The sequence below is a fragment of the Pelophylax lessonae genome (genome assembly GCF_965119305.1).
Source record: "Pelophylax lessonae genome assembly, chromosome: 9".
NCBI classification, from domain to species: Eukaryota; Metazoa; Chordata; class Amphibia; order Anura; family Ranidae; genus Pelophylax; species Pelophylax lessonae.
The window spans coordinates 263084675-263099297 of record NC_138776.1 but is presented as its reverse complement, the minus strand read 5'-3'; the positions used below and the strand labels follow the sequence as shown (position 1 = coordinate 263099297).

Below are 14623 nucleotides of genomic sequence, written 5' to 3'. Positions count from 1 at the left end.
GGAAATGAAATTTTGGTGCAAAGTAATTCGACAATTTTGTCAATCCTTAATATCAGTCACGCTTCATTTTTGCTTGATTTGTATACCCAACCAATGGCGCTAATACCATTTCACATAACACAAGGAGCAGTCAGATGACCACTACACCATCCCGTCCCGTCCTTCACCACTGTCAGATGAAGAAATAGCAGCCCCCTCTCCGGAGGAAATGAAGTGCACGCTGCATTAGTGGTGTGGCCTAGTCATCATTCTGACCTGATTGGTAGTGGTGAGAGAACTTCAGATGAAGCTGTAGAATGTTATTCATTAATGTGAGTAATAGAACATGTGATATGGGAGATAGAAAGAGTCACCAGCCTTGGAAGTCATCAAGCTGTGGAATTCTCTGTCTACTGGTAATCAGATACCAACCAACCAAACCGCCACTTTAGATAAAGACAGCAACGGTCACATCTACCTATCCTACTACTTCATAGAATGATTACATCTATTGGTAAGGAGAGTCGGCAACGATGAAGAAAGCACGGAATAGTAAGGAGATCCGAGAATGGTAAGAAGCGAGAAAGGTATGGGGAATGGTAAGGAGAGTCGGCAAAGGTGAGAAGAGCTGGGAATGGTAAGAGGAGCAGAGAACGGTAAGAAGAGTGGGAACATGATGAAAAGTGGGGAATGATATGAAGAGTAGAGAATGGAAAGGAGAGTCGGGAAAAGGATGAAGAGTGGAGAATGATATGAAGAGTAGAGAATGGTAAAGAGAGTCGGGAAAATGATGAAGAGTGAGTAATGATATGAAGAGTAGAGAATGGTAAAGAGAGTCGGGAAAAGGATGAAGAGTGAGTAATGATATGAAGAACAGTTAACATTAAGGAGAGTGGGGACCAGTATGAAGAGTAGGAAATAATAAAGGAAGATCGGAAACAGGATGAAGAGTGGGGAACTATATGAAAAACAGGGAACATTAAGGAGAGTGGGGAGTGATATGAAGAGTAGGGACTGGTAAGGAGAGTCAGGAACAGGATGAAGAGTGGAGAATGATATGAAGAGTAAGGAATGGTAGAGTCTGGAACAGGATGAAGAGTGGAGAATGATATGAAGAGTAGGGAATGGTAGAGTCGGGAGCAGGATGAAGAGTGGGGAATGATATGAAGAGTAGGGAATGATAACGAGAGTCGGGAACAGGATAAAGAGTGGGGAATGATATGAAGAGTAAGGAATGGTAAGGACAGTCGGGAACAGGATAAAGAGTGGGGAATGATATGAAGAGTAGGGAATGGTAAAGAGAGTCGGGAACAGGATGAAGAGTGGGGAATGATATGAAGAGTGGGGAATGATATGAAGAGTAGGGAATGGCAAGGAGAGTCGGGAGCAGGATGAAGAGTGGGGAATGATATGAAGAATAGGGAATGGTAAAGAGAGTCGGGAACAGGAGAAGAGTGGGGAATGATATGAAGAATAGGGAATGGTAAAGAGAGTCGGGAACAGGATGAAGAGTGGGGAATGATATGAAGAGTAAGGAATGGTAAGGAGAGTCGGGAACAGGATGAAGAGTGGGGAATGATATGAAGAGTAAGGAATGGTAAGGAGAGTCGAGAACAGGATGAAGAGTGGGGAATGATATGAAGAGTAGGGAATGGTAGAGTCGGGAACAGGATGAAGAGTGGGGAACGATATGAAGAACCGGGAACACTAAAGAGAGTAGGGAGCAGTATAAGGAGTGGGGAATGGTATGGAGAGTGGGAAACAGGATGAAGAGTGGTAAATTATAAGGAGGGGCAGTAATAGTATTAGGAGAGAGGAACAGGCTGAAGAATGGGAAACGGCATGAAGATCAGGGAATAGTAGGGAGAGTCAGCAAAGGTGAGAAGAGCTGGGGGTGGTAAGAAGAGCAGAGAACGGTAAGAAGAGTGGGGAGCAGGATGAAGAATGGGGAACTATATGAAGAGTAGAGAATGGTAAGGAGAGTCGGGAACAGGAAGAGTGGGGAGCGGTATGAAGAGCGGTAAATTATAAGGAGGGGCAGTAAGGGTATTAAGAGAGAGGAACAGGCTGAAGAATAGGAAATGGCATGGAAGAGTGGTAAGAATGGTAATGGTAAGAATGGTAAGAAGAGTGGGAATAGGATGAAAAGTGGGGAATGATATGAAGAGTAGAGAATGATAAAGAGGGCCTGGAAGAGGATGAAGAGTGAGTAACGATATGATATAATTTGATATGAAGAACAGTTAACAATAAGGAGAGTGAGGAACAAGGTGAAGAGAGGGGAATGGTAAGGAGAGTGGGTAACAGGATGAAGAGCAGGGAGCAGTAAGGAAAGCAGAAAAGGGTATGAAGAACATTAAGCAGAGTGGAGAGTGGTATGAAGAGTGGGCAATGGTAAGGAGAGTCGGGAACAGTGAGAAGAGCAGAGAACTGTAAGGAAAGCCGAGAACAGGATGAAAAGTAGACAGTCTGAAGAGAGGAGAACGGTAAGGGGAGTGGGAAACAGTATCAGGAGCAGAGAACGGTTAGGAAAGCAGGGAGCGAGATGAAGAGTGGGGAAACAGTATGAAGACCGGAGAACGGTAAGGAGAGCAGGGATTAGTGAGGCAAGGGAGGGAGCAGTATGAAGAGCGGGGTACGGTATGAAGAGCTGAGAGAGGTATAAAGAGTGGAGAATGGTAAGTAGAGGCCAAAGGTATGAAGAGCGAGGAAAGTTAGGGAGAGCGGGGAACAGTATGAGGAGCAGAGAACGGTGAAGAAAGCAGGGAATGGTGAGGAGAGCGGGGAACGGTATGAGGAACAGAGAACGGTAAGGAAAGCAGGAAACAGTATGAAGAGCGGGGAACAGTATGAGGAGCAGAGAATGGTGAGGAGAGCAGGGAATGGTGAGGAGAGCAGGGAATGGTGAGGAGAGCAGGCAACAGTATGGGGAAGCAGAGAACGGTAAAAAAAGCAGGAAACAGGATGAGGAGCAGAAAAGGGTAAGGAGAGAGGGTAACAGAATGAAGAGAGGGTAACGGAATGAAGAGAGGGGAGCGGAATGAAGAGAGGGGAGCGGAATGAAGAGAGGGGAGCGGAATGAAGAGAGGGGAGCGGAATAAAGAGAGGGGAATGATAAGGAGAGCGGGGAACAATAAAGAGAGCGGGGAACGGAATGAAGAGTGAGGAACGGTAAGAAGAGTGAGGAACGGAATGAAGGGAGGGGGAACGGTAAGAAGAGTGAGGAACGGAATGAAGGGAGGGGGAACGGTAAGAAGAGTGAGGAACGGAATGAAGGGAGGGGGAACGGTAAGAAGAGTGAGGAATGGAATGAAGGGAGGGGGAACGGAATAAAGAGAGGGGAACGGAATAAAGAGAGGGGAATGGTAAGGAGAGAGAGGAACGGAATGAAGGGAGGGGGAACGGTAAGGAGAGAGAGGAACGGAATGAAGGGAGGGGGAACGGTAAGAAGAGTGAGGAACGGAATGAAGAGTGGGGAACGGTAAGAAGAGTGAGGAACGGAATGAAGGGAGGGGAAACGGAATAAAGAGAGGGGAACGGAATAAAGAGAGGGGAACGGAATAAAGAGAGGGGAACGGTAAGGAGAGAGGGGAACGGTAAGGAGAGAGGGGAACGGTAAGGAGAGAGGGGAACGGTAAGGAGAGAGGGGAACGGTAAGGAGAGAGGGGAACGGTAAGGAGAGAGGGGAATGGTAAGGAGGGAGGGGAACGGTAAGGAGAGAGGAGAACGGTAAGGAGAGAGGGGAACGGTAAGGAGAGAGGGGAACGGTAAGGAGAGCGGGGAACGGTAAGGAGAGAGGGGAACGGTAAGGAGATCGGGGAACGGTAAGGAGATCGGGGAACGGTAAGGAGATCGGGGAACGGTAAGGAGAGAGGGGAATGGTAAGGAGAGAGGGGAACGGTAAGGAGAGAGGGGAACGGTAAGGAGAGCGGGGAACGGTAAGGAGATCGGGGAACGGTAAGGAGAGCGGGGAACGGTAAGGAGATCGGGGAACGGTAAGGAGATCGGGGAACGGTAAGGAGATCGGGGAACGGTAAGGAGATCGGGGAACGGTAAGGAGAGAGGGGGAACGGTAAGGAGAGAGGGGGAACGGTAAGGAGAGAGGGGGAACGGTAAGGAGAGAGGGGAACGGTAAGGAGAGAGGGGGAACGGTAAGGAGAGCGGGGAACGGAATGAAGAGAGGGGAACGGTAAGGAGAGAGGGGAACGGTAAGGAGAGCGGGGAACGGTAAGGAGAGAGGGGAACGGTAAGGAGAGAGGGGAACGGTAAGGAGAGAGGGGGAACGGTAAGGAGAGCGGGGAACGGTAAGGAGATCGGGGAACGGTAAGGAGATCGGGGAACGGTAAGGAGATCGGGGAACGGTAAGGAGAGAGGGGAACGGTAAGGAGAGAGGGGGAACGGTAAGGAGAGAGGGGAACGGTAAGGAGAGCGGGGAACGGTAAGGAGATCGGGGAACGGTAAGGAGATCGGGGAACGGTAAGGAGATCGGGGAACGGTAAGGAGAGAGGGGGAACGGTAAGGAGAGAGGGGAACGGTAAGGAGAGAGGGGAACGGTAAGGAGAGAGGGGGAACGGTAAGGAGAGCGGGGAACGGAATGAAGAGAGGGGAACGGTAAGGAGAGAGGGGAACGGTAAGGAGAGAGGGGAACGGTAAGGAGAGAGGGGAACGGTAAGGAGAGAGGGGGAACGGTAAGGAGAGCGGGGAACGGTAAGGAGATCGGGGAACGGTAAGGAGATCGGGGAACGGTAAGGAGATCGGGGAACGGTAAGGAGAGCGGGGAACGGTAAGGAGAGAGGGGGAACGGTAAGGAGAGAGGGGGAACGGTAAGGAGAGAGGGGGAACGGTAAGGAGAGCGGGGAACGGTAAGGAGATCGGGGAACGGTAAGGAGATCGGGGAACGGTAAGGAGATCGGGGAACGGTAAGGAGATCGGGGAACGGTAAGGAGAGCGGGGAACGGTAAGGAGAGAGGGGGAACGGTAAGGAGAGAGGGGGAACGGTAAGGAGAGAGGGGAACGGTAAGGAGAGAGGGGGAACGGTAAGGAGAGAGGGGAACGGTAAGGAGAGAGGGGGAACGGTAAGGAGATCGGGGAACGGTAAGGAGAGCGGGGAACGGTAAGGAGAGAGGGGGAACGGTAAGGAGATCGGGGAACGGTAAGGAGAGCGGGGAACGGTAAGGAGAGAGGGGGAACGGTAAGGAGAGAGGGGGAACGGTAAGGAGAGAGGGGGAACGGTAAGGAGAGCGGGGAACGGTAAGGAGATCGGGGAACGGTAAGGAGATCGGGGAACGGTAAGGAGATCGGGGAACGGTAAGGAGATCGGGGAACGGTAAGGAGAGCGGGGAACGGTAAGGAGAGAGGGGGAACGGTAAGGAGAGAGGGGGAACGGTAAGGAGAGAGGGGAACGGTAAGGAGAGAGGGGGAACGGTAAGGAGAGCGGGGAACGGAATGAAGAGAGGGGAACGGTAAGGAGAGAGGGGAACGGTAAGGAGAGCGGGGAACGGTAAGGAGAGAGGGGAACGGTAAGGAGAGAGGGGAACGGTAAGGAGAGAGGGGGAACGGTAAGGAGAGCGGGGAACGGTAAGGAGATCGGGGAACGGTAAGGAGATCGGGGAACGGTAAGGAGATCGGGGAACGGTAAGGAGAGAGGGGAACGGTAAGGAGAGACGGGGAACGGTAAGGAGAGAGGGGAACGGTAAGGAGAGCGGGGAACGGTAAGGAGATCGGGGAACGGTAAGGAGATCGGGGAACGGTAAGGAGATCGGGGAACGGTAAGGAGAGAGGGGAACGGTAAGGAGAGACGGGGAACGGTAAGGAGAGAGGGGAACGGTAAGGAGAGCGGGGAACGGTAAGGAGATCGGGGAACGGTAAGGAGATCGGGGAACGGTAAGGAGAGCGGGGAACGGAATGAAGAGAGGGGAACGGTAAGGAGATCGGGGAACGGTAAGGAGAAAGGGGAATGGTAAGGAGGGAGGGGAACGGTAAGGAGAGCGGGGAACGGTAAGGAGAGAGGGGAACGGAGAGTGGGGGATGGGTGGCCAGGGCTCCTCAGGGGAGGGGTTTCTGTGCAGCCGATCCCTTTTCATGAAGGAACTACCAATCATACTGATCCCCAGATTCTGACCTCTGTGAGGGTCCTCCATGGACACGCCCCCATGTCACCCCGCCCACCATCACCCCCCCCAGGATTAGTCGCAGTTCCCCTTCAGTGTACAGACCAGAGGTCACATCACCATGGTAACCAGTCACAGCCTCCTGCACAGGGCTCAGTGTTCCCAGGAGGTCTCCCATAGCAACCACATACACTATACCAGGGAAGCAGCGCTTTCTGGTTGCTATGGGTGACCGCACCGAGTCCCTGGACCGTAAAATGATATTTCCCGGGGCACAATGGGGTTAACCCGCCACTCACCGACCCTCAAACACCGAACACCGATCCTCACCGACCACTCAAGCCAACTTCCGGTTCATGGACCGCACCTCACTTCCGCACGGTGCGTTCCACGCCTCAGAGCGAGAGATCCACCCGAGACCAACATGGCCAACGAGGATTTCCCGCACCAGCGCGCATGCCCCGCCGCCATCTTTGTTGTCCTGAAAAGACAGAAAAGGGCGGGGGTGTGCGTTACTCTTCCACTACTCACTGCACATTAACCCTTGGCTGCCCACACCCACACATCTCTATCCATTTACTGTCCCCTCATACTTTAACCTCTTCATGAACAGAGAAATACCTCTTATCTTCTGCTCCTGAAGTATACAGCTGGCCAAAACCTCTTTTTTTCGTTTTCAATGGCGTATGAAGGTGTTAGAACCCCTGTCAGGCCTTTTTTTCCCTATTAGAGAGATTTCACCTCACTTCCTGCCCTGGTGACAACGGTTGTGCCCGACAGGAAGTGAGGGGAACTCTCCTACAGCATCAGGGACAGATTTCCCCTCACTTCCTGTCCTCCTGACAACCTTCTACCAGACAGGAAGTGAGGGGAACTCTCCTACAGCATCAGGGACAGATTTCCCCTCATTTCTGGTCCTGGCAATCTTTTACCAGACAGGAAGTGCGGGGAACTCTCCTACAGCACCAGGGACAGATTTCCCCTCACTTCCTGTCCCCCTGACAACCTTCTACCAGACAGGAAGTGAGGGGAACTCTCCTACAGCATCAGGGACAGATTTCCCCTCACTTCCTGTCCTCCTGACAACCTTCTACCAGACAGGAAGTGAGGGAAACTCTCCTACAGCACCAGGGTCCGATTTCCCCTCACTTCCTGTCCTCCTGACAACCTTCTACCAGACAGGAAGTGAGGGAAACTCTCCTACAGCACCAGGGTCCGATTTCCCCTCACTTCCTGTCCTCCTGACAACCTTCTACCAGACAGGAAGTGAGGGAAATTCTCCTACAGCACCAGGGTCCGATTTCCCCTCACTTCCTGTCCTCCTGACAACCTTCTACCAGACAGGAAGTGAGGAGAACTCTCCTAGAGCATCAGGGACAGATTTCCCCTCACTTCCTGTCCTCCTGACAACCTTCTACCAGACAGGAAGTGAGGGGAACTCTCCTACAGCACCAGGGACAGATTTCCCCTCACTTCCTGTCCTCCTGACAACCTTCTACCAGACAGGAAGTGAGAGGAACTCTCCTACAGCATCAGGGACAGATTTCCCCTCACTTCCTGTCCTCCTGACAACCTTCTACCAGACAGGAAGTGAGGGAAACTCTCCTACAGCACCAGGGTCCGATTTCCCCTCACTTCCTGTCCTCCTGACAACCTTCTACCAGACAGGAAGTGAGGGAAACTCTCCTACAGCACCAGGGTCCGATTTCCCCTCACTTCCTGTCCTCCTGACAACCTTCTACCAGACAGGAAGTGAGGAGAACTCTCCTAGAGCATCAGGGACAGATTTCCCCTCACTTCCTGTCCTCCTGACAACCTTCTACCAGACAGGAAGTGAGGGGAACTCTCCTACAGCACCAGGGACAGATTTCCCCTCACTTCCTGTCCTCCTGACAACCTTCTACCAGACAGGAAGTGAGAGGAACTCTCCTACAGCATCAGGGACAGATTTCCCCTCACTTCCTGTCCTCCTGACAACCTTCTACCAGACAGGAAGTGAGGGAAACTCTCCTACAGCACCAGGGTCCGATTTCCCCTCACTTCCTGTCCTCCTGACAACCTTCTACCAGACAGGAAGTGAGGGAAACTCTCCTACAGCACCAGGGTCCGATTTCCCCTCACTTCCTGTCCTCCTGACAACCTTCTACCAGACAGGAAGTGAGAACTCTCCTAGAGCATCAGGGACAGATTTCCCCTCACTTCCTGTCCTCCTGACAACCTTCTACCAGACAGGAAGTGGGGGGAACTCTCCTACAGCATCAAGGACACATTTCCCCTCACTTCCTGTCCTCCTGACAACCTTCTACCAGACAGGAAGTGGGGGGAACTCTCCTACAGCATCAAGGACACATTTCCCCTCACTTCCTGTCCCCCTGACAACCTTCTACCAGACAGGAAGTGAGGGGAACTCTCCTACAGCATCAGGGACAGATTTCCCCTCACTTCCTGTCCTCCTGACAACCTTCTACCAGACAGGAAGTGAGGGAAACTCTCCTACAGCACCAGGGTCCGATTTCCCCTCACTTCCTGTCCTCCTGACAACCTTCTACCAGACAGGAAGTGAGGGAAACTCTCCTACAGCACCAGGGTCCGATTTCCCCTCACTTCCTGTCCTCCTGACAACCTTCTACCAGACAGGAAGTGAGAACTCTCCTAGAGCATCAGGGACAGATTTCCCCTCACTTCCTGTCCTCCTGACAACCTTCTACCAGACAGGAAGTGGGGGGAACTCTCCTACAGCATCAAGGACACATTTCCCCTCACTTCCTGTCCTCCTGACAACCTTCTACCAGACAGGAAGTGGGGGGAACTCTCCTACAGCATCAAGGACACATTTCCCCTCACTTCCTGTCCCCCTGACAACCTTCTACCAGACAGGAAGTGAGGGGAACTCTCCTACAGCATCAGGGACAGATTTCCCCTCACTTCCTGTCCTCCTGACAACCTTCTACCAGACAGGAAGTGAGGCGGGGCTCTATATGACTTGCTGCAGCTTCTAATGCACATTGTGAGAAGCTCACAGTGTGCAGTGAGATCAGGGAAAGCCATTCCAATCCCGGAGAGGATCCTGGTTGACTTATAAACTTTTATGGCCATGAGACTGATTTTGGCGAGCCAGCCGGGTTGTCCCATTCCCTTCAGGATACTGAAATTGGGGTTGTCAGATGAGAATAAAGTTTGATACAGAAAAGATGAATCGGTGAAATAAATTACAGTCTGGAGAGCCACCGAGGTATTTCCGAAAATTCCATCTCTACCACCAGTGGGTGCTCTTTCCTCTACATTGGAAGGTGTGCTCCTGCTTCGAGTGTTGACTGTCTACAAGAAAATGGCTACCGCTCTGTAGGATCACATGACTTACACCCTGGTGTTTGTCCCTCTGTTACCCAATGGCCATGTTGGATGCTGCCATTGCCCACACTGTGTTGATCATGTGACAGGAGTGGGAGGAGTAGAACTGGATCACATTGTCCCGAGAGCCAAATGATACACAACGAGGGAAGTAGATGAGTATTTCGGAGTCATGGTTTGTATGACAGTTTTTACATCCGTATATTCTGATTGTTGTGGGAAGAGATACTCCATGCGGCTCTACACCGGTCTACCGGCCCCGTATCGTCAAAGCTCTGCCCCGACTTAGGCGCTGATGTGAATGATCCCCTAGGCCAGGTTCACTTGTACGTCTGCTTTTTATGGATGGGCCTTAATATGTCCACTGGGATCTCTGGGGTAACCCTGATGTAAGAGGGGAGTCTGATGAGGAGCCTGATGTGAGGGGAGACTCTGATGAGGACCCTGATGTAAAGGGGGGACTCTGATGATGAGCCTGATGTAAAGGGGGGACTCTGATGAGGAGCCTGATGTAAGGGGGGTCTCTGATGAGGAGCCTGATGTAAAAGGGGGGACTCTGATGAGGACCCTGGTGTAAAGGGGGACTCTGATGAGGACCCTGATGTAAAGGGGGGACTCTGATGAGGAGCCTGATGTACAGGGGGTACTCTGATGAGGACCCTGATGTGAGGGGAGACTCTGAGGAGGATTCTGATGTAAAGGGGGACTCTAATTAGGACCCTGATGTAAAGGGGGGACTCTGATGAGGACCCTGATGTAAAGGGGGACTCTGATGAGGACCCTGATGTAAAGGGAGACTCGGATGAAGACCCTGATGTAAAGTGGGGACTCTGATGAGGGTCCTGATGTAAAGGGGGCTCTGATGAGGAGCCTGATGAAAGGGGTGGACTCTAAAGAGGACAATGATGTAAAGGGGGGACTCTGATGAGGAGCCTGATGTAAAGGGGGACTGTGATGAGGAGTCTGATTTAAACGGGGGACTCTGATGAGGACCCTGATGTAAAGGGGGACTCCGATGAGGAGCCTGATAAAAGGGGGGACTCTAAAGAGGACCATGATGTAAATGGGGTCTCTGATGAGGACCCTGATGTAAAGGGGGGTCTCTGATGAGGAGCCTGATGTAAAGGGGGGACTCTGATTAGGAGCCTGATGTAAAGGGGGGACTCTGATGAGGAGCCTGATGTAAGGGGGGTCTCTGATGAGGAGCCTGATGTAAAAGGGGGGACTCTGATGAGGAGCCTGGTGTAAAGGGGGGACTCTGATGAGGAACCTGATGTAAAGGGGGGACTCTGATGAGGAACCTGATGTAAAGGGGGGACTCTGATGAGGACCCTGATGTAAAGGGGGGACTCTGATGAGGAGCCTGATGTACAGGGGGTACTCTGATGAGGACCCTGATGTGAGGGGAGACTCTGAGGAGGATTCTGATGTAAAGGGGGACTCTAATTAGGACCCTGATGTAAAGGGGGGACTCTGATGAGGACCCTGATGTAAAGGGGGACTCTGATGAGGACCCTGATGTAAAGGGGGACTCTGATGAGGACCCTGATGTAAAGGGGGACTCCGATGAGGAGCCTGATAAAAGGGGGGACTCTAAAGAGGACCATGATGTAAATGGGGTCTCGGATGAAGACCCTGATGTAAAGTGGGGACTCTGATGAGGAGCCTGATGTAAAGGGGGGCTCTGATGAGGAGCCTGATGAAAGGGGTGGACTCTAAAGAGGACCATGATGTAAAGGGGGGACTCTGATGAGGAGCCTGATGTAAAGGGGGACTGTGATGAGGAGTCTGATTTAAACGGGGGACTCTGATGAGGACCCTGATGTAAAGGGGGACTCCGATGAGGAGCCTGATAAAAGGGGGGACTCTAAAGAGGACCATGATGTAAATGGGGTCTCTGATGAGGACCCTGATGTAAAGGGGGGTCTCTGATGAGGAGCCTGATGTAAAGGGGGACTCTGATGATGAGCCTGATGTAAAGGGGGGACTCTGATTAGGAGCCTGATGTAAAGGGGGGACTCTGATGAGGAGCCTGATGTAAGGGGGGGTCTCTGATGAGGAGCCTGATGTAAAAGGGGGGTCTCTGATGAGGGGCCTGATGTAAAGAGGGGACTCTGATGAGGAGCCTGATGTAAAGGGGGGACTCTGATGAGGAGCCTGATGTAAAGGGTGGACTCTGATGAGGAGCCTGATGTAAGGGGGGACTCTGATGAGGAACCTGGTGTAAAGGGGGGACTCTGATGAGGAACCTGATGTAAAGGGGGGACTCTGATGAGGAACCTGATGTAAAGGGGGGACTCTGATGAGGAGCCTGATGTAAAGGGGGGACTCTGATGAGGAGCCTGACGTAAAGGGGGGACTCTGATGAGGAGCCTGACGTAAAGGGGAACTCTGATGAGGAGCCTGACATAAAGGGGGGACTCTGATGAGTAGCCTGATGTAAAGGCGGGACTCTGATGAGGAGCCTAATGTAAAGGGGGGACTCTGATGAGGATTCTGATGTAAATGGGGACTCTTTATGAGGACCCTGATGTAAAGGGGGGACTCTGATGAGGAACCTGTTGTAAAGGGGGACTCTGATGAGGAGCCTGATGAAAGGGGGGACCCTAAAGAGGACCATGATGTAATTGGGGTCTCTGATGAGGAGCCTGATGTAAAGGGGGGACTCTGATGATGAGCCTGATGTAAAGGGGGGACTCTGATTAGGAGCCTGATGTAAAGGGGGGACTCTGATGAGGAGCCTGATGTAAGGGGGGGTCTCTGATGAGGAGCCTGATGTAAGGGGGGACTCTGATGAGGAACCTGGTGTAAAGGGGGGACTCTGATGAGGAACCTGATGTAAAGGGGGGACTCTGATGAGGAACCTGATGTAAAGGGAGGACTCTGATGAGGAACCCGATGTAAAGGGGGGACTCTGATGAGGAGCCTGATGTAAGGGGGGGTCTCTGATGAGGAGCCTGATATAAAAGGGGGGTCTCTGATGAGGGGCCTGATGTAAAGAGGGGACTCTGATGAGGAGCCTGATGTAAAGAGGGGACTCTGATGAGGAGCCTGATGTAAAGGGTGGACTCTGATGAGGAGCCTGATGTAAGGGGGGACTCTGATGAGGAACCTGGTGTAAAGGGGGGACTCTGATGAGGAACCTGATGTAAAGGGGGGACTCTGATGAGGAACCTGATGTAAAGGGGGGACTCTGATGAGGAACCCGATGTAAAGGGGGGACTCTGATGAGGAGCCTGATGTAAAGGGGGGACTCTGATGAGGAGCCTGATGTAAAGGGGGACTCTGATGAGGACCCTGATGTAAAGGGGGACTCTGATGGGGGCTCTGATGAATGGGGGGGACTTTGTTGGGAATCTTGATGTAAGTGGGGACTCTGATGTAAGGAGATACTCTGATGGGGACCCTAATTCTGGGGGGGGGGATTCTGATGGGGACCCTGATGTAAAGAGGGACTCTGATAATGAACCTGATGTAATGGGTGACTCTGATGGGGACCCTGATGTAAGTGAGGATACTGATGTAGGGGGGGATCCTGATGTAAGGGGGGGGACTCTGATGGCGACAGTGATGCAAGGGGGGGCTCTGATGAAGGCCCTGATGTTGGGGGGGCTCTGATGAATACCCTGATGTAAGGAGGGACCCTGATGGGGATGTAGGAAAATGTGAGGGTGAGAGTCTATAGAGGAGATTGTTAGAGACGTTCCACTGATGAGGGTCATCCTCCACACCCAACTGCCATTTATTTTTAGCCCAAAAAAAACAATGAGCCGAGAGTCCAAAAACATTTAATGTTGCAGTTTTCTCGGCAAGCCAATGTGTTTCGGCTGGTCTAAGGTATCAGCCTTCTTCAGGGCTCTGACATCCATTAAGCTTAAGGGGGACTCGAAAATGCTGCTGCCGTATTTGTTCCTGGTGTCATTTTCCATCAAACAAATCCTTGTGGTCATTCTACAATTTCTGACCCCTAAATGATACATTTGAGCCCATGAAACGCGTTGACTGCTTTTATATTGTCTTACAAAATGAACTCCAACATCTTTGGACCCTCATCTCATTGGTCTGGTGCTCTTTTGGGTTTGTAGCTTCCAAGCTGTAGGTCCCCGCTTTGTATGGGCACTTTGTTTGTATTTAGGAGCGACCTCACCAGAGCCAATGCACCCCATCTGAACTTGTTTGATCTTCTCCAACCATCATCCATGGAGTCATCTCCAGTGCCTCAGATACTCATGGTCCAGTTTATTGTCTTTCAGGATATACCGGTCTTCTTTACCATGGAGGAGTGGGAGTATTTAGAAGGACACAAGGATCTCTACAAGGACGTCATGATGGAGAATCAGTCGCCCCTCACATCACCGGGTAAGAGGAGACTTTATTGTAAAGGAGAGAGCAGTACGGAGGATCCACCTAGATCCCCCATCATCTGATAAACACATAGAAACAATGTATTCAGTCAGTGTGTGTGTTTCCTACAGATGGATCCAGTAATGGGAACCCACCAGAGAGATGTCCCCGTCCTCTGTATTCCCGGGATTCCACACAGAAAGATCACACCATCCCCCACCATCATCAGGTAAATTACCCAACGTTCCCTAAAACTGCATAGGGGTATATATATATATTCTTCAATGAAACCTCAGGTTCTTGGTTCTCAGAATTTTGGTAAAATATTTTCTATAATTCTATTTAGCACGAAGAACTCTTACATATGAATGATGAAACTAAAAAGGAAGAAGAAAAGACGAATGTGAAGGATGATCAGCAGTCTACAGAGGACAATGGGATGATGAGGATAATTAAACAGGAGAAACCTTCCCTGGATATCAGCATAGGTGAGTGATAAACACTAAATTCGGAAACTATTCCAATTTCCATTTTTTCCCTCCTATACTTTTTAAGAATTGTGGGTTGATGATTGAGAACCTGAAGACCCTCAAATCACCAGTTTGAGATGAGACTGGATTATGAATGGTAGACCAGCTAAGTAGAGACATTGAGAAACCCATGCTGTCAGACCTATTTCATGTTGACGCTAAAACGGTAAGTTATAGGTTGCAAGAATTAAACCAAGGCTAAATATTATTGAAACTGAAATCGGAGCTGGGAGGTAACAAAACGATGAAATATACTGGCCTAACAAATGAGGAGATACTGTACACCATATGAAAGGTCCACCTCCATTC

General features: G+C 51.1%; 2 protein-coding genes across 2 annotated transcripts in view; one reads left to right on the top strand and one right to left on the bottom strand.

The window, feature by feature from the left end:
* Positions 1-14623, bottom strand: part of LOC309564428 (uncharacterized protein) — a gene marked incomplete at its 3' end in the record, with an annotated part of 637385 nt that overhangs the window by 277962 nt on the left and 344800 nt on the right.
* Positions 1-14623, top strand: part of LOC309563890 (uncharacterized protein) — a 180276-nt gene that overhangs the window by 162242 nt on the left and 3411 nt on the right. Inside the window, exon 3 of the mRNA XM_082268525.1 lies at positions 14131-14272. Within this exon, the coding sequence (XP_082124651.1) occupies positions 14131-14272 (142 nt within the window). The remainder of the gene's footprint in view (positions 1-14130; positions 14273-14623) is intronic.